General features: G+C 42.4%; 1 protein-coding gene across 4 annotated transcripts in view; it reads left to right on the forward strand.

Moving 5' to 3' along the window:
* The window catches only part of MOB3B (MOB kinase activator 3B), a 194,386-nt gene that overhangs the window by 60,786 nt on the left and 112,761 nt on the right, over positions 1-20,839 (forward strand). For all 4 annotated transcript variants that reach the window (XM_073228408.1, XM_037020662.2, XM_073228407.1 and 1 more), the window contains exon 2: positions 10,310-10,932. In XM_073228408.1, coding sequence (XP_073084509.1) covers positions 10,515-10,932 — 418 coding nt within the window. In that variant the 5' untranslated portion in view covers positions 10,310-10,514. The remainder of the gene's footprint in view (positions 1-10,309; positions 10,933-20,839) is intronic.

The raw sequence follows: 20,839 nt of genomic DNA on the forward strand, positions 1-20,839 counted from the left end.
ATCCAGTCACTGGCAGGTGCAGCGGGCATTAGGGGTCTTGTGAGTCTGACTAATAGAGCCAACCCTGGAGGTCCTCAGGGGTTTCAGTGGCTGTTGGGAGGGAGCAGATGAAGAGTGAGGATCCTTCTCCCTCCTTCAACTACAAAAGAGAGAATTTTTATTTTTATGTAATTGGGTTCCTCCCTAAGACTTCATTTGGGAGAAAAAGGACTATGTTTCTAAAAAAAAAGAAAGCTTAAAAAGTCACTAGGGGGATTACAGTTTGCATTGAAGCCCTGGAAGAGATGGCTAAGCGGGGGCATTCTGAACTGCTGCCCAGTGTCAGCTTTGCTTGACCACCGAAGAGATGTAGGGTGAGTGGAAGAGCACTGGCGCTGAGGCTGAGGCTCTGCTCTCAGCCTGTCTGCCCTGCCTGCAGGCCCCACCTCGCTTGCTTGAGTGTCAGGTGTGACCGTTTCTGTTTTTGTATGTGGTACATTAAGAGGTTGAATTGAATTAAGTGGTTTTCAGGGGTCTTCCTTTTACAAAATCCTATCAGCAATGGTGGTATTGTGCAGGATGATGGAGGGAGACAGGTTTGGGGCCATAACATCTGCTACGTCTCGGTGTGAAGAGGTACAAAGGGGACAGAGTAGATGGAGCAGAGACAAGCTTGAGGACAGGCACCAGAGTCATGGCAGTAGACATTGCACTAAGGAGGTGATATGGGAACATTTTCTTATAGTAGAAAAATCCCCCAAGCCATTTGACCTCTCTTCTTCATTGACGTATATTTTAAAAACTTACTTTTTAAACAAAGTACACAGGTAGATATTTTTTGCAACACCACACACAGATCTTCACAAAGATCTACCATGATTAAACATTCTGTTAAGGCTGGGCCTGCTTCCAAAGGAGCTGACTTTTCAGTGAGTGCTGGAAAATGAAAACATGTAGCTGTTTAGATTGGCCTGGGGAACTGTGTGTCCAGTGACTGCTGTCCATTTTTGCCTGAAGTCTTTGCATGAAGCATCTCTGTTTTCTGAAAAGGTCTCTTTTGTCAATCATATCTCACCATGATTCTGGGAGCATGGGCTTCTCACCTGGAGAAGAAACTATTAATGCAGTATTTGATTAACAATAATTTAGATGCACAGTCTAACCACAGAACATATGAGTTGCTATTTGTGTTGGGTCCCTGGTTAGGCACTTGTACTGCAGTGACGTCTAGTCTGTGATCCAGCCGTGACAGACCGATGAAGGGGCCAGCCCTGTGAGCACAGCAGTACAGTATAGTGTGACGTTGCGGGGACACAAGGAAGAGGGGGGTGCAAGACGCAGACATCACAGGGCAGGGATGGTCAGCTGCCTCCTCCTTCTTCCTCTCCTCTTTCTCCACCTCTTTCCCTTCCTTTACATTGAAGTTAACCCAAGAGAAGTCTGAGGAAATGAGGCTGGCAAGGGAAAGGTGAAGGTTTTTGGATTCCCCATGGAGAATACTGGCAATACCATGTTCCAGAGCGGCAGCTGCCTACGGCGTGGGGGCTGTGAAGCCTAGTGCTCACTGACGATTACAGAGTGTTTAGAAACACCTCACAATAAGGGGTACTCTTTCTGAGTAGTCTTACATTAGGTACCTGCAGCTGGGCGGTAACTGGGACAGATGCTCCCTGGGATGGGATTGTTTCTCTTGTCTGAGAAACTTGTGAGAAGACTATGCATCTCTGGTATGGACACAGACTTTCTGCAGATAAATTTTAAGTTATGTCTTAAACAGTGTTCCTTGGATTAGTGTCACAATGAGTCTCCAATGAAAAACAGCTACCTTTGTATAAGCAAACCAGTCTGCACAACCTGATGTTGGGGTCTCCAAGAGGGCCCCCAATAAACAAATAAAGCCACTCTTCTCTACATGTATACTGAAGAATTTGACTGAAACAACCATAACAGAAACAGATACAGTTTTATTGCTTATGGAAGCCAAACTGGAAGACATAGTTCACATCTGTTAGCAAAACAGGTCTGCTAAATCTATACCCCAGATTTACCCACCTTTTCCCATGTACCTCTGGAGAGAGCAAGCTTTCTCCATTCAGAAAGTTGGGGAAACAGCAAATGGCTCACTTGAAGGTAGGCAGCTTCTTGGAAGTAAGGTAGAGCCAGCTGAGCATGCCCAGTTGATTCTTCTCAAATTTGTCAATTAAATTAATTAGTCTCCCAATTAATTTTCCAGTTAATTAGTGTAGAGAGGATAGCATCATTAATTATTTGCCTCAATTTTATCTCAGTGTTATCGTCTTTCTCCATCTGTTTCACCCAGGCAAACTGAAGCACTCCCAGTAAATGGTTGTCTTTTCTCTCTTGAGAGCTACTGGGGATACAGTTTTAATCTTCTAGCAGAGCTCATAGCTGAATTACAACCCAATGTGTTATATTAAATGTAAAAATTTTAAATTTCAAATGAGAAACATTTATATTCCATTCTAAAAAGTGTTTGAGGGATTAATGGGAGGGCATGAGGGATATAATTTGCCCCTGATATGTCCAAGTACATGGAATGATATTTTACTAGATTTTATTTTATGCAGAAGTGCTGGAATTCCCTCACAATATTAAGCTAAGTGGGTCATAAATGTTGGGGAATATTGATTCATTATCAAATCACTTAGATTAAATTATTACATTTTGCACAAGAATTAAAAATCCATCCAAATTAAGCAAAAGGAAGTGTCTGATTTTTTTCTTTCCTCCAATGCAAGGCTCCCATTATCCCCCTCCCCCTCTGCCCAGACACACATTTGCATTGACAGAATCGTTTTCCATTACTCATATCATGTCTTCATATTATGTCAAAAGTTGTAGTTCCTTTTATTATCACTCACTGCGTCAATAACAGTATGATGGTTTTCCACTTAGGAAGTGCTTTCACAGGCAATATCTCTTGTAATTTTTCACAACAACCTTGACAGGTAATCATCTTTAAAGAAGACAATACTGAGGCTCATGAAGGGTGTCTTGTCCAAAGACATAGCCTGTTTCGTCATTGTGAGAAACTGATTGCAGATCTTCTGACTTTAGACTACAAAGGTTCAAGAGATCTATGTCTTTGGGAGTGGTACATAACTAGGCTAGGTCTGTGTTTCTCCCATTCCCTTCCATAACCCCCTTAGATATGCCCTAAAGAGATCCTCTGGTCTTTTTTTGTGAACTACCCAACTGTCTAAAGAGGCAGTCTTATTTGGGTTAAGAGATTTGGAGTCAGCTTGGCTACTGACTGGATCTATGACCTGGGATAAAGTTTTAAGTTCACCGTGTCTCAAGTTTCCCTAAGTGGAAAATGGGGATGATAATAATAATGATGAAATTAAGTATATATTTATTTAATATAAATAATAATTATGAATATTAATAGCATTAATATTATAATAATGAAAATTAAAATAAGTAGCAAAATAAATAAATATTAGTTATTGTTGCTGTTATATTATTAGATTGAATATAGAATTTTAAGCATTCTGAGACTCTAGGTGGCCGATAACTCTCTCAAGAATCTGACTCTCTATTAAAACTTGCGTTATGATGTGATTCCAGGGATGATAACAATGAGAGCAGCACCCGCATGACTCAGGGCCTGCCATGTTCCAAACATTTGACATACACCCTCTTGAATTATCACAGCAACCTGCAGAGGCTATTATGCTCTTAGCTTCTGGGCTATATTGTGCTAAATCTTGCTTGTGATTGGTGTCTATTTCACCCATCCTCCTGAGCTTAAATAGTACTCTTTTAAAACTTAGAACTGTATTTTCCTATATCTAGTCTTCTAGCCCATTTTGTGCCCTCTGCTCTCCTTTAAAGAGCTCTTGCCGTGGTTCCAGATGCCATACATAAAAATTTTCCGGACCCTGGGACTCAAATTCACTTAGGATGGCTAACAGTGAGGAAGTCTGTTGACAGTTACAGGAACCAATTTCCTTGAATTTGAACATGTTTCCTCTAAAGCAAGACTTTTCCAAGAAAGAATTGGCATGCCCTGTGTGAAAGAGAAAGAAGGAAATGGTAATTGACAATGACCTTTATCCCAGTATCTGATGGAGATTCTGATGGAGATTCTGACATCATGCCAGCTGGTATACACCTGTACTTGAAAAAGTAAAAATAAGTTTTTATCTAGCCTTAATTTTAAATTTCAGCTATTGTATTATCTCTACCTATAGTTCCCTCCCTAGCCTCCAGTCCCCTGCCCTTACCTGCCTTAGGTATTCTGTTCTCTAACCCTATGTCTTTTTTTTTTAACCACAGAAATATTTTCTAGCTAGTCCAAAGAGCTGGCAATAATAGTGCAGGTGGTTACTGATTGGAGAAAATGTTTTGCCCTTTAAAAGGTAATAAAATAATTAGGTGTCTTTCATAAATATTAAATGGGTCAGCTAAGCATTTATCTTATAATTTTGCCTTCACTATTTTTAAAACTGGCAGTATTGGATTAACCCTGTCCAAAGCTGGACCAATATTTACCATCTTCCTCCCTACTGGGAATCCAGGCCACTCTCTACTGGTCTGTGGAAGACCTTTATTTAAGGAGCATTATTCCCTTTAAGAAAATGTGTTTTTTAAAGTCTGTCTTGTCTTCAGCAGAATGTGAGTATATGGTAAATTAAGCAACACCAAACAAATCCCACCCTTCGCTATCCTTCTACCCATTCACTCTTTCTCATCACTGGATGTCCTCTTCTGAATGGTGATGTTTCTGAGTCTGTGAAATGGCGAATTGTTTTGGGGTCTTTGCTGTAAATGCCTGTTGCATCAGTTGATCTCTGATGGTTCTGCTGCTGTAATGTATAGGATTGCTTGTGATGTTCGCATCTTTGGAATATTTGCTCATATTTTTAAATGCTAGAATGTTTATACTGCTAACTAAATAAATAAGCAAATGCAGCTGAGAATGCAACTTGAATGGACATTGAAGAGCTAGAGAATGATGGGGAGTGATGGTCATGTGACACACCTCTGTAGGGCTGCACCTGATTGTACTGACTTCCTCCATGTTCAGAAATAACATGGGCTTCTTAAAGCTCTGAAATCATGCATGTCTTTGAGGATTAAAGTGAGGCAGCAATGTTTCTGCCATCTAAAATGCAATGATATGGCAGTTCAACATTGAGAAGATAGATATGTTGGACAAAAGAAAAAAAATAGTAAGGCTCCTTCTCAGGGAGGAGCCTCTCCAATTGGGGGGTTGCCTTGTGAGCAAAGATAGCACCTAATGAGTAGGCAGAAGTACATACAGAAAGGTTGATGGAATCACATTTGTAGGCACATCCTTTATTGGAGCCTGGGAAGGCCAGAAATATATTCATTTTATTGATACATACATTCTCTCTCAAATATAAACCTAATCCCTAATTGTACCTTTATTCAGTACATAGGGTGTGAGAGGAGGACTTTATGGACTATTCCACTATTCCAGCTATAAAGAGAAAAATATAATGGGAAGGTAAGAAATCAGACTAGTCATTCTTCAATTCTGAAAAGCTGGAATTTTAGGTAACACAGGGGAAAAGAACAGCCCATTTGGGAGACTATAGGAGATCCAATTTAGCTTCACTTTTGTGGCTTCTGATGCCAAGACTTCTTCATTCACTCACATTTATCCATTCATTCAGCAAACATTCAGTGTCGCTGGCTCTGTGCCAGCCACCCTCCTGGCTCCTGGGACACCAGCAATGAAGATGGCAGAGCACGTCCCTCATGTGGGGGTACTCCTGGGCTGTTTCTCCTTGGCCTTCCTGTAGGGATTCTCCCTGCCAGCTGGTCCCACCAGGAGGACTCATCCACCCCACAGATGAGATACTGAACTTCTTTACTCCAACTAGTATCAGCTTTGGTGTCTCTTCTCTCTGTTCAGTATTATGGTCTCTTTAGAGGTAGTCACCCAGAAAAGATGGATCTCCAGGAGTGGATGGGAGAGTTGTTTCATTTCTTCCTTTTCCGTGGCAAGGGCCCTCATTTTTCAACTAATAAAGCAGAAGACATCAATAGGAAAAGAAAAAACAAGAACTTCCCTTGCCAGTGTTGCTTAGCTACATTGTCAACATTCCCTTGCAGCCCAGCTGAATTCTCTCTGCATGTTTTTATAGTCATGTTTTATTGCTATAATTGATGTATTAAGCAGAAAATATGGAGAGCACATGGAGCTCCTGTCAATTCTATGCTGTTTATTTGGTTTTCCATTTTTTCTTTCCGTAAGACATCACTCTTCTTTGTCCTTTTCATTCCTGACTGGGATAATATGAAAGTATCCCGTCACTCTCCATGGTGGTGCATTTAACTTTGTAGCCTAAAAAATCATGAAATAAACTTACCTCAAAAGGAGACAGCAAATTGTGGACTTTTCAAAGGCAGAGTCCAAGTTTGAATTACCTCTGTGTCCTTGGTGCCTAGCCCTGAGGCTGGCACTTAAAGGCCTTTCATAAATGTTTATTGATTGAATGAGCATTTGGTTTCAAATGTTTATTGAGAACCAGCATTGTAGTGGGTGCTGTTCATAACACAGAATTTGATCATAGTTTCTACCCAGGGGGCAAACTTAATACTTGTTCTTTCCTTTCTGGAGACTGGACAAGGACAAAGAATGATAACTGTGTTCTTGCTAATGCTATATTTTATTTAGCCTAAGAAGCTTTTCTACATGAGGCTGCTGGAGCAGTAGCAGGAGCCACATTCCACCTGTTACTTAGGAAAAGGCATTCACTCAGGACCTCTTAGGGTCTGGGTACTGTGCTGTCCAAATCAGTCTAGACCAGAAGACCCAGTCATTGCCACCATCTGTTATGGCAGTTATGTTCAAACAGGGAGCCTCTCCTCATTCTTTCTCTCAAACACACACACACACACACACACACACAACTAAAGACTATGTTTATGAAGCAAGCCATTGATGAAACAACAAATGGAAGTTTACTTTTACCCAGCCCATCAGGCTGCCCTGCAAGCCAGTGCTCCTCAAAGGATATACTTCTCCTGAGATTTTGTTGCAGTGCAGACTTAGATCTACTATGACTGTGCTGAGGCCTGAGGGGGTGGTGCCCCAGACCTACTGGATCCAGACCTGAATTTAACAAGATCCCACACTAACATTTGAGAAGCACTGCTCTGACCATCTAATACGCCTACAGTATAAATTATGGGCAGGCGTCCCAGAGGGACTCTAGGTTGGAAAGTACCTCCAGGTGGATTTCCTCTTCTCTTTCATTTCAGAACTCTTGGGTACCTGCTCCAGCAGAGCAGCTGACACTTAAATAAAGACACAGACAGATGCTTCTTTGTTCAGACATTCAGTGGTATGATGAATTTGTTTTATACATCCTGGATTGCCATTGTCTTTAAATAGGGGAGCCCACCAACCAGCCTATCCCCTCTCCAGAGAACGTCTTAAAATGGTTGTATGAGGATTAAAATGTTAATGATACATATGAAGGATCTGGTGCATAGTAGAGATTTAGTAAATGGTAGCCAAGAGTGGCACATTAGACCAAGACTTCTTTGAGAAATAATCCTCCAAAAGGTGATTTTTCCCTCAAGTAATCCTGATACACTGGGGCAAAAAGAGAGTGATTTTAAAGCTGGTTAATGTTTTGGATAAAAACACATCTGGTTCAAGAGACTGATATCTTAAAGTTTATTATCTAAGTATCTCTGGAAGAAAAAGCCCCACACTTCAAACAGGGTTTTAATACTTATTAAACATTTGTGACTACCATCACCTCAGGGCTTTGTGATGAGGAGGATTTGCTCTGATTATTCTGTTTTATTCATACGCTCTCATCAGAGGTGCAAGAGGGTCTCCTGATGGCATCCAGAAGAGTCTGGCGCTGGTGTGGAGGAAGGTCCCCCATCGGTGTCTGTGCAAGCAGACTCTGCGGGCCGCTGGGCAACAGCAGAACTAGGGATTCCCAGGCCACGTAAGGCGACAGAAGCAGACTCCCTAAGGACCATGGGAATTGGGGCGCAGTGGGGTGCAGCCTCATTGTTAGAGTGAGAGGGCAGCAAGTCTTACCTGTTGGAGACGTGATGGGGCACCTATTGGGTTGTTGGCGCTTTGATATCCACAGTTCAGCATTTTCAATACAGAGGGATCATCGTCTGTTTTTAAAGAAAAAACACAAATCAGGTCCTCATGATCCTTTCTCCATCTTCCTAACCTCTGGCTCATATTTTTTAGGGAAATGCCCTTTCAAGGCCCTCAATTTTCTAAGCCTATTTCCAGGCAGACTAAGCCTTTGGGAAGTATTCTTTTGAAGAAGACATTGCTCCTTCCTTCCTCTAGAGTTTGCACAGGTTGTGTGGTGATAGGTGTCCTAGGGGTGCTCTGCATCCCAGGAACAGGATTTCACTGTCTATGCAGTTTCACTGGACCTGCTTTTCGCACGGCTGTCTTTGTGGGCGTGTGTATGCCCAGTGCCGTGTGAGAAGGAAAAAACACCTCACCAGTGTGACATTCTAATGAAAACCTAGTAAGAAGAGGGTGGAGTTAAGAGGGAGGAAATGAGCAGCCAGAGGCTGTAGGGAGTGGTCAAAGGATACATTCCGCCGAATGAGCAGCGGTTCTGAGCAAAGGGCAGAATCTGTGAGAGGGGACTGGGATATATCAGGTGCATTTCTTTTTCCCTGAATAATTTAAAGTTGAATGTATCACCAAGCCACTGAGTGTGAAATAGCAAAACCCCTTCTAGGTAGGGAAAGAACAGACTGTGCTCCAAGGCCATTTTAACAGATCCCACGATAGGCTCTTCTGACTCCGGTCACAGCTCTTGGCTCATTTTGCTGGGGCTTGACCCACGAAGGGAGCAGGCGTCTCCTCTTTGTTTCTCGGCCACAGGACACTGTCTTCACCTCCAGCCAGTCTATACTGTGGTCTTTGGAGAATCTGTGGATGGAAACTCTGGATAAGGGGCTTCATGAATCAGCAGGAAAGACTGTTTGAAGGGCATCACTTTTTGGAATATAAAAAAGTGGAATATTAAAAAGCAACGTGGAAAAAGCATTTGCTAGGAGTCAAGAAACTGGATTTCAGTACTAACCATGCCCCTACTAGCTATGAGACCTTGTTAGGCAAGTAATTTTATTTCTTGGAGACCCAGACATAATGATAATGATGCCTACTACAAATCTATATTTACTATAAACCTCACCAGAATTTTGTAGGAATCAAACAAGATAATGGAGAAGAGAACATTGAAAACTTCAAAGCTGCATATCCAATATGGTAGCCCTTAGCTGCATGTGGCTTTGAATTTAAATTAATTACAATGACAAGTTCAATTCCTCAGTTACTCTATTTCAAGTGCTCAGTAGCTACATGTGGCTAGTGGGTATCATATTGGACAACAAAGATACAGAATATTTGCATTATCACAGAAAGTTTTATTGGACAGCTCTGCCTCAAAGCACTATCTAGGGTGTGACATTGAAGATGTAAAGGCTGGCACAGTTAAGGATTCTTGGAAAGAAACAGAAGTAAAACAAGGGGTTTATGTGACTAATTCAGGAATAACATACAGATCCTAATGGCTGGAATCACAGCTAGGCTTCAAAGGCAATCAGAACCAATTCCTAGAAGATTATCAGGAGCCTTCTAAGGGAGCCACTCTCTCCTTGTCCCTGTGTTTTCCTTTTGTCTTCTTTCCCTGTGGTCACTGTGCTTTTGTCTGTTTCTCTGTCAGTGACTTCTTCCTTCCCCATCTTCTTCCTCCTCCTTTTCTCCTCCCTTTCATCTCTGAAGACCACCTTTCTCAGCTGCACTACACATGGTACAAGTAGGGTTCAATCAGACCCAGTTCTCATCACTTCTCAGTGACAATGCTTAGTAAAGGCTGGGTCCTGATTCCAAACTCCCAGGGGAGGTATTCTTATTAATCAGCTTGGTGTATACCTGCTCTAATTATCTGTATCCAGGAGGTTGGGTGTAGTGGTACCCATGCTTACTCAATAAGGGCGTTGGGGGTGAGCCTGATGCTTGAAAAAGGGGTTAAGGGCAAACACATGTTCATCCTTAACACCTTGGAGAGGTCTGGTGAGCCTATGACCACACAGGGAAGAGTGGCCAGAGATTTGACCAAGGCCATGAAGGAAAAGTGGGATGCCTTCTCTTCTTTGGTTATTTGCATGGTTTGAATCACCAGGACAGATCCCCAGGAGTTTGCCTTAGCCTAACCTCCTTATACCTGGATGGAAGTGGGCATGGCAAGAAGCAAGGTGGAAATCAGGTCTAAGCCTTTGTCATTTCTTACATGCAAACTGGGTACTAATAAGAACCTTTTCTCTTCAGCTTTCAGGAAGAAGAAACATGAGGTCTCCCTGGAAATTATTCAAGAGGAAAATGGACGGGGCCATTTAAAAGGGTTGAAAAGCTGCAGATTGCCAGACTGGGGCCACAGGGCTGGCAGTGGAAAACCCTGTTGGGTTGTGACCTCTCATTGAAAAGTCCCAGGTGCCTTTTTACTTCCTGCAAAGGAAAGGAAGAAAAGGAGACCATGTCCATAGCCTTGAAGCAGGTGTTCAATAAGGACAAGACCTTTCGGCCCAAGAGGAAATTTGAACCCGGCACACAGAGGTTTGAGCTCCACAAACGGGCTCAGGCGTCCCTGAACTCAGGCGTGGATCTGAAGGCGGCTGTGCAGCTGCCCAGCGGGGAGGACCAGAACGACTGGGTGGCAGTGCACGTGGTAGACTTCTTCAATCGCATCAACCTCATCTATGGCACCATCTGTGAGTTCTGCACCGAGCAGACCTGCCCCGTGATGTCAGGGGGCCCCAAATACGAGTATCGGTGGCAGGATGACCTCAAATACAAGAAGCCAACTGCCCTGCCCGCTCCCCAGTACATGAACCTTCTTATGGATTGGATCGAGGTCCAGATCAACAACGAGGACATATTTCCAACGTGTGTGGGTAAGTCTGCAACCAGCTTCTTGGTCATTTTGGCACATCCCACTGGAGCTTGGGAAGCTGGCAGAGGCTTCTTACAGGACTGCGTTTGAATGCTGGGTGGCACCCGTATCAATGTTTCCCTAAATTCCATCACCCAAATCCTGCAGTTTCTTTTTCCATCTAAGAATCTCATGGAAATTAAAACTGTTAACTATTTAAAATTATTTTGTGTGTCCTCAGTATATATATACCACATGCTAGGGAACATTGACTTAGTGAATGTTACGTTTGATCTTGTTGGCTTTCTTAGGACTAAACTCACCCAGTTATCCTGGCTAAGGTTTTTATTTTTTGGCTAATTCACTAGTTAAAGTTACATTAAGTCTGGTGCATTTATTGGTATTCATCTCTTAGGTTAAGAAATCCCAGTGTGAGAATCCATGGATCTGTTTGAGGATCAAGAGAACGTGGTGTCGACATTCTGGGGAAATAAAGATACTGGCATTCTGTTCTTTCCTTTCCTGATCACAGGTCATTAATTCGATGCAGTATTGTTAACTTGGGACCCTTGTAATAGCTGCTACACCCACCAGAACACATGAAATGCAAATGCATTTATTTGCTTTGTCCTCTGAGCCATAAAATTCTTCAAGGGAAAGGACCAAACCTTTTCTCTGTCTCTCTATTTTTTTATGCTGCTGGTAACTGGATTTTCCATGCAGTGACAGACTATATTTAAAATTCAGGTTTGTTAGGCCCTAGATTCAATAGGAATGAGCAGTCTCCTACTTCCATTGTTCTATCTCCAGAGTCTAACATGGTGCCCTGGAATGTTTGTAGGCACTCAGAAAGTATTTGTGGAATGACTGAAAAAATACTTGTGCTATTGGAAAGTGCTATTATTAAAAAGCTCTGAGATGCTTGGGGTAGGAAAGAAGTATTTGAAACATATTGTTGAAATCATCTCTAGATGGGGTGTGTGTGTCCTCCTCTGGCATATGGAAAGTAGAGGTGGAATGTATGGGAATAATTAAGTTAATACCAGGGATGAGGGGGAAAGTGTATAAATTGATTAGGGCAGTATATACATCTTGAAATATTCAGTGCAAAAACCAATTTGCTCAGAATCCTTGTGTTGCTTTGACTTGTCCAGTTCCTTAATGCTCTTTCTCTCTGCTGTCCCTTGTTCGGGAGGGAGGTGGGTGGGTAGTAGTGCAAACCCCCTTGGAGAACCAGCAGAAGAGGAAGAGAACAGTTTTCAAAACCTCCCCTGCCATGTAACAGGCACTTTGGAGAGAGGTGGGAGTTTCTTAGTTTCACGTCTGGCTTGTACTTCCATTGACTGTCAGAGGCTTCTTTTGTTTCTGGGAGGAATATTTTTTCCCCAAAAGGATTACAAGCAACTTCCATTGCTCTGTGTAGAACATGTGATTGCAGTAGAGATAAATAAAATCCTTTTTGTCCTTCTTCTTCTGTTTCTGCTCCTTGATGCTTTGAACTTCGGACACTTCTGTTCTCTCTGGCAGTGGTGGTTACCGCATGGAGTTGGTGACCAGAAATAACATCACAGAGCCATGGTTTGTTACTTGAATGTGAGGAAGCTTCTGGCAGTCTGCTTGGAAAATAGGACACCATAGGTGATTTTAGACTTTGCTTGGAGGAAATCAGTGGATGCCGCCATATCCCCCAGAGTAATTGACTTTGCTGTCTTTTTCTAGAGATTTCCTTACCATTCAGTGGGCTTGGGAAACAAACTCACCTGATCAGAATCCTCTATTTCAGTTCTTCCCAATGTATGCTCCATGGTACACTAGTATTCTGAGAGATCTTAATAGGTGTACTGTGATTTTTTTTCCCCCTTGGAAGAATAAGTTTGGAAAATGGTGAATGAAGTTGATTTCTTTACTGCAGGACTTTTTATATGTTAATGTGCATTATAAATCTATAAGAAAGAAATATTTTAGTGTGTGGTGTTTCCTAATTTGAACCTCATTTTTAAATGAAACACCATTAGCATCTTTTGGGAAATGTTCATCTATATAAGTTAGAATTGTCAAACTTCTGTATGTATCAGAATTACGTGGGCCTTCTGTTCAAAACGCAAATTCCTTGGCCCTTTCCCTTAACAACTCAATCATAATCTCATAGGTAGTCCTAAGAATCTGTACTTTTAATAAGTACCCACCACTTCTGCATTTTCTTGTAACCACCAAGAATGCTTTTCATTCCCCTGTTTCTTACCTCTCTGGTTTTTATCCTTGTTGTGCTCTCCTTCTGGAATCATCCACCTTCTCTATCTAGTGAATTTTCATGCATCCTTTATACTATGTCTTCTGTGAAAGATTTCTCCTATTAGAATGTAAGCCCCTTAAAATTTTGGAATATGTCTTTTTCACTTGAATATCCCAGCTCAAAGTCCAATCTTCATGCCGTGCAAGTCATTGAATGGATGGATGGATGGATGGATGGATGGATGGATGGATGGATAGATAGATGAATTTGAAGTGTCAACATGTATGTGGTGCTAGTGATCAGAGTAAAGTTAAACAAATGTCTCTGAATCACTTTCTCACCATGCTGGGTATTTCCTATACCTTGCCTCCACAGCTTATTTTTTTGTTTCACTGTTCCAAGGTGAAATGTTAGGGATCAATGAAACCACCACCATCTACCACCACCTTGAGTGTCTTGAAGAGTATCCTGCTCACCTCTGTTATTTGCCTTGGACAATACTGTAGCAATCTTTTTAAGAACTTATCATTAGGAGCCACTTTCTCAATTAGAATTAATTTCCTCCTCTTCTTCCTCTCCTCTGAGTCCAGCCTACTTTTCTTCTTCTTGATCTTTGTGCTGCCATGAGTCATTATCATGGAAATGATCAAGATGTCTGTCAGGATAAAGTAAAAGAATTCTCAGCAAACAGCAGACCCTGGGTAGATGAGAAATGGGGAGCTCTGCTTAGCATTACGGCTCTGAGTCGTAGGCATATTTCTGTGTTCTTCTCTGGGAAGTGGGAGGGTTCAAACTTCACCTCCTCCCCACTGTGATCCAAGGAAATAGAACCGGAAAATGCTGACAGATGTGAAGGCTTCACCCTTAGTTAGATATTAAAGGATATAAACAGCTGTTGATCTCTACCATTGAAACATGGAGGAAAGAAAAGCTTTCATCTGTTCCTAGATTCTAGTTTAACTAGAATACCCATGCTATTTAAGAAATCAAGCTTTCTCAGTTGGGAGAATACCAAACAGATGTAGCTACCTTGTGCACCATAGTCTCTTCCATTCTCCCTTGATCCCCTCCAGCTTCCTTTGTTAAAAAGCCAACAGATGTTCCTGTTAAAGCTCCTAAGGCAACAGTAACTTCAGAAGCAAGGGTCACCTCCTCTTCGATTGTATCTCTTTAACCATTTTCAGAGGTAACGACAGTAGAATAGAAAGCCACAGTCTTCTTTTTTTCGAATGCCTAATTACAAGAATTTTTATGTTCTAACTCCCAGCTTCCCTGTTTGTTATGTAATAGGATTTAATGTATCAGATCTGACACTCAGAAAAAAAATTAGTAGAAAGCTTAGAGTTCCTCCAACTCATGTTTTTAAAAAGCCTTTCAACAGGAGGAATAAGAACATTTTAAAAATAATTACATGATCTCATCTACCCCTATGGTTTGCGAATCATTGGGTATCAGGGAAGGAAAGAATAGGGAAAGGAAGGGAGAGAAGTAGGGGAGGATATTCATATCTGTTTAGCCTACTAAGTGCCAGTCACTGTACTTGTCACTATTAATCTTTCTTAGTTGTTACCATAACTCAGTGCATTAGGTATTCCATTTTACCAGTGAGGAAGCTGACATTTAAACAAGCTAGCAGGATTTTCTCAAGGTGGTACAGCTAATAAATCATTTAGAAGTCAGGATTTGAGTTCAAGAGTGTCTGGCCAAAAATCTATGCCCACTCCATCCATAGCATGCAACCTTATTTTGCAAAATTTCCTTCACATGGCCAAGGACTTCTTAATCAGTGGTTTTAGGAGGCTGTCTAAGATGGAAAAAATTTCTGAAAATCTGAATTTTGCTATAACTTTTAAAGAAATTGTTCTTTTTATTTTTGCTTGCTCCTGTTTAAAATATTTCTGAAATGCCTGAGGAGTGTGTACAGGCATGTAACTGCTCCCATGTTCTGATCCAAAATTGGGAAGAGGATAACTTAGCCTCATGAAATTGCTGTTACTATCTGCTACTGCCATTCATTCAGTCATTCATTCATTTAATACATGTTTTGTGAAGTACTTCAAGGCCCTATTTTAGGCACCAAGAGAGAGCAAAGCAGACAGAGTTCATGCCCTTGAGCAGTTTCCATAATGTTCAGAATGTCTAGTTGTTCCATATTGCTTTGCACATTTTTCTCAAATGAATAGTCTGTTCAGCGGTCAAGTGCACTGTGAAAATAGGTGCATTGCCTTGGCAACCTTCCTCATGAGACTACAGTGAGTTTCATCCTCTCTTAAAATACTGTGGCAGGAAACATGAGACTATAATAATGTCCACAGGGATGAGTTTTTTGGACATGGGGTGTGTCTCACTAATGGGTTTCCATCCCAGGCAAGTTCGTTTTGATTCAGTGAGAAGGAAAAATGACAATAGAAAGTTCTTGGGATCAAAGGGTTTGGACCCAGCTTTATTCTTATGGTGGCATGTCAAGTGCTAGAATTCCGTCTGCCTCAGAGCAAGTCTGCAGGCAGCAAGCAGGTCTCTGTCTCCCGGCCTCTCTGCACCTCCGCAGCTATCTCAGTCTCTGTCCTCAGCACTTACCCCTCTCCAGTCTCTGCTCTCCTGCAGCCATGCAGCCCAGAGCTCTGAGCAAGCTGTTTATATAGAGTCAGTAACAATGTACTGCCCACATGTGGGCAGTGGGCAGGTCGACCAGGGTTGGGTGAGAATCCTGGCCATAGGAACTTTCATTTTCTCTACAGGGTGTCAGGTAACTGAGTTAATAATTAGCCTTTAAATTTTAACTTTTTATTTTCTATTGTATGTCTCCCTCCTCATGTTTTTTTATTTTGATACAAATCTACATAACATTGGTAACACAGAATGTGTGTCAGCAAACGCTGTTTACACTGTGGTGGAACTAGCACTGGACTTGTAGGCAGAGGCTTGGATTTATTCAACTAGCCCTGCCATTACAGGTGCTATGTGATGTTGTGGGTAAACATACAGCCTCTGAGCTTACGTCTCTGTTTTTGTAAATGAAAGATGATAATTCCATCTCAGGGAGCTCTTGCAAGGATTCAGGGGTGCCGTCCGAGTAAAAAACCAGAGCTATAATCACCTAGGAGAGGCGCTGAAAAACTCATATGTGTTAGTTGTTTCTGTGTGTGACTATCAACCAAAACTCATGGAGACCCTTAGACAGTTTCTGAGCGGTATCCCCAGAAAAATAAAATGCACTGTAAGAGACTCAACAAGATTTTAAAAAATTAGCCATCTTCATTGCTGAACCACTCTTTGATGGAGGTTGTAAATATTTCACTTTGGCATCTCTCAAAGACTTTAGGAAATTTCAGTTTTTGTTTAGGAGCTAGACCAAAGCCTGGTTAGGGGAGCACCTAACTCTTTGGAGAGAGCCCCTTGGATGGATGTCCTCACTTGGTTTTCAGAAGACTGAGTACTAAGTCTGCCTGTGTCCAGTGTCAAACCTCTGATCTCAGCAGAAGTAGGTGTGGGTTGCCTGGAGGAAGACAGCCTGCCGGTCACATTGGGAACAAGCTTCTCAACCAAATCAGTGTTGGGTGAGGTTACCTGGATCTGATCACTCAGGGGGTGAGAGGAGTGTTCTCTGACTACTCAGTGCCCAGAGTGGAGCTCCCGAGATAACCTTGTGAACTGTCAAGTTTTACCAAGGCTCTGGAAACATGGCTTGCCATGACTGAGATCTAATAAACTGTCCAGCTCTCTAAGAATTTACTAGTTGGGAAGCCATAATAACCAAGCTGCCATTTTCTGAGCATGTACTGCCCTAAACACTTTAACTGCATTATGTTGTTTAATTTATAAAACCACCCCACTAAGGCATATAGTATGCTTTCCATTTTATGGATGAAAAGATGAAGTAACTTGCCTAGGGTCACACCGGCAGAGCTAAGATTCAGACCCACGGTGGCCTGCCTCCGCAGCCCATGCTGTCAACCTCAGCACCTCCTCTCTGTGATGCTCTTGCCCCAGAATCAGTGTCACTCCTGATTTACTAACGCCTGCTGCATTCAAATGGTAAATGTCCTCTGGGGAAAGTTCTAAGACAGACCTCTGGGGACAGTGTTTTAACCACCCTCACTCAGTCACAGCGAGGGGATATAAAAACAGGTCCCTGCATCTGCTGCAAATATATGGAGTTCTTACTGATGAGAACTCCAAGGTCCTGCTCCTTAACAAGTTGCCTGTATATTCTGATGCTACTCAAGTTTGTTCAGTTGTCTGAACACCTGAACTGCAGAGACAGCTGAATCCATCCTTCCCCACCCCCACTGGCTGTTAGAGATTCCATGGTCTATTGTGGGTGGTCACGCTTCCCCGCCTTGTTAACCCAATACTGCGGTGACTTGGTGGCTGAGTTAATGAGGACAGTGTTAAATAATCACCCTCACTCAGCAAATCCCAAGACATATCTCTGAAACATGGTGAGGGCCTCCATATACTGAGAAGCAGAGAGGAAGGAGGGTAAAACAGGGAGCCCAGGGGGCCTAGAGATTGCCCTGTGAGGTAAGGCGACTATCCCCCGCTGCCCCAGCCTGCACAGAGTTCTCCATTACCTGGGCTATGTAATTTTAATGGGCTCTGTCTCAGGTGACAGGTTGTTAGATCTCAGCATCAGCTGGGAAGGAAACGGAATATAAGATACTCAGGAGAAAATGGAGATGAAAAGCACAGGCTGTGAGGGGGTGGGTGGGACAGCTAGGGCTTTTTCTCGGTTGGTGGTTTTACGCAGGGCATCCTGTCTAGTGAAGGCAGCATTGCGGAGGTCAGCGCTGCATGGAGAGGCAGGCCAGCTCAGGGCCAAGCCATAAGGTATGCGGAAATGTATCTGAAAGTGCAATGGAATGGAGAAAAATGACTTAGCTGGAACTCTTGCCCAGAGCAGAGCATGGAGCTGAAAGGAACAGTTGTATAAGCCATTTGAAATGAGGATGAGAGCCTCCCAAGCATACAAGAATTATCATTGCAGCCTCAGGTCAGCTGACTTCTAAAGAGAGACAAGTTTTTGCATATCTGAGCAGGGCTTTTCAGCAGGGCCCTGGCACCAGCGGCCTCTCTCGGCACTCCTGACCAGTGCTCTGCCTCTCCTCTAGACAGAGAGGGTGTAGATACTTAGGTAATGTTATTTTGAGGTGAGGCCAAATTAGTGGCCTGCCCTAGATCCCCTGGATTTGAGAGTGATTCACAAGCTTTTCCTTTAAAATACCTTTGTAGGTCTAGAGACATGTGTTGTCTGTAAGGCCTCTGCTGGTGGGACCTCTCTGGTCTCCAGTTTTTAGAAACTCATGCTAAATTCATATTCTAAATGATAATCCTGTCAGTGTTTTCCTTCACATAATCATTTTTTCCCTGAAGTCTTCTTCGAGTAAAATGGCTGCTCTGGGAAGAGGAGCCAGTTTGGGAAAGGGCAAAGGGTAGTAGCAAAAGGGAACAGAAGCATTAGTCTCTGTCAGACCTGTGTTTGAATCCCAGTTATCAACTTTTTACTAGCAAATTTTCAGTCTCTCTATATCTGTTTTTTCTCATCTATAAAATGCATGTAGAAGTAACTGCTTTGTGGGGTTGAGAATATTAAACAGTGTGCTACATTTGAAGCAGCATAATGTTAGGGATGCTTTAAATGTTAGTTCCCTCAGTATCACACAAAATAGGTGTGATGAAATGGGCTTGTCAGGTCAGTGGAGGTGAGAAAGGAAAGAAGCTAGGATGAAAATCCCTACTTATTACATCAGGCATTCAGTTGTGGGGGTGATCATCCATGTTCCCTTCATGTTTTGCTATAGCTTATAGAACCAGTGGAAGAAAAGGTAAACATGGATGGGATGAGATTAACTTTTCTTGGTCTTGACAGCCAGAAGCAAGAAAGGTCCACGATGAAACTTCAGAAGATGTTTTATGTGCATCGAGTGTGTGGCCTGCGCAGCCACTTCCACCATCTTGTCTGTGCTCTGGGACGCAGCAGTCCGCAGAACACTGCACTAAGTGGACCACTGGTGAACTAATTACTACCATGCAAGTGCGAAGTGACTGGCTGATGCCACATAGTTCATGTTGCATAAGAGATGTATTCCTGAAAAACTGCTAGGCAGTTAAAAATTTTGTCACTTGGCTAATAACTTTCATTTCTCAGAGAGTTCAATATGGAAAGAAAGCTTGGCAAAGAATCCTTTTATTATGTGAATACCTCCCTACTGATGTGTCCAATTGATCCTTCATGCATGCCTTTAGTAGTTAGAATGTTTGTCTTTGTAGAGAGACAAACTGGAATTACTAGTTTTCTCTCAGGAAAAGGAAAAATCATTCTTCAAGAGAAGCAATAGGTTGTCCGTGTTTCTGCATCCCAGAACCCCAAGGCTGGAGAGCAGCAGATGATTTGAGGGAGAAGCTCTGGCCAACAGTCTGTGCCCTGTGTCGTATCTTCTGGGAACATGCTCGCGATGGCAGGCTGGTGAGGGACCCTGCTGCCTGGTGGGCTCAGCATCTGGGCACCACCGAGCATTCCTCATGGAGGACTTCCTTCCACATCACGGAGGTTGCCTGGCCCAGCTACAGAATGCTACCATGGCCACCAGGAGCAGAGAGAAGAAAGCTGAAATTGGCGATATACCTGCTATGGCCCTCAGATACCTGATTGTTATTTCACCAACCCAAAGTGGGGAAGAACAAACCTACAGCTGAAGACATCTGTCTTCCTGTGTCTTTGAAGAGAAATATAAGCAAATATGTTAATGATGTGTACCAAGGCCCCTAGAAAACATCTGCAGGCAGTGACTGTCAAAACACAAGGGAGAGGTTTTGATGGCTTTATTTCTGTTTTCCAAAAATAGTATAGAGGTAAGGGCTCAACATTACTCCAGGCTCAGGTCTGTTTCTTTTCCTTACTGGCTAAATGAACTTGGCAAGCTCTGGACCACTGTGAGCCTGCCTCCTCGTCTACAAAATGGGGGGTAAAAGTAATAATATCCACTTTCTAAGGTTATGAGAATTAAGTGTCATAATGCATACAAAGGTCTTAATGAGTTCCTGGTAGAGAGGTAAGTGCTGAATAAATTTGAGATTTTTTTCCTTTTCACAGAGATAAAAAAGGAAAACTGCTGATTTATTGCAGTTTGTAATGCTTGATTACATAAAATTCTCCCTGCAGTATTCTGTGCACATTTCTTCCAACTGAAATAAAAATTGAGAAAAGCTATTGATCATGTCATAATTACAGTAGTGATCTTGGAAAAAAGTAATATTCATGTCTATTATAATCTCAAGTAATAATCAAAATGTGAACATCAGCTGAAAGCAGTAGATTCCATTTTTTTCTTTTTTTCTTTTTTTTTATTAAGATACCATTGATATACAATCTTATGAAGATTTCATAGGAAAAACAATGTGATTACTACATTCACCCTCATTATCGAGTCCCCCCCATACCCCATTGCAGTCACCGTCCGTCAGTGTAGTAAGATGCCACAGAGTCCCTACTAGTCCTCTCTTTGCCACACTGTCCTCCCTGCAACCCCCCACACACAATGTGCACTAATCATGATACCCCTCAATCCTCTTTTCCCTCCCTCTCCACCTGCCCTTCCATACCCTCCCCTTTAGTAACTGCTAGTCCCTTCTTGGAGTCTGTGAGTCTGCTGCTGTTTTGTTCCTTCAGTTTTGCTTCGTTGTTATACTCCACAAA

The sequence above is a fragment of the Manis javanica genome, chromosome 2 (assembly GCF_040802235.1).
Source record: "Manis javanica isolate MJ-LG chromosome 2, MJ_LKY, whole genome shotgun sequence".
Taxonomy (NCBI): Eukaryota; Metazoa; Chordata; class Mammalia; order Pholidota; family Manidae; genus Manis; species Manis javanica.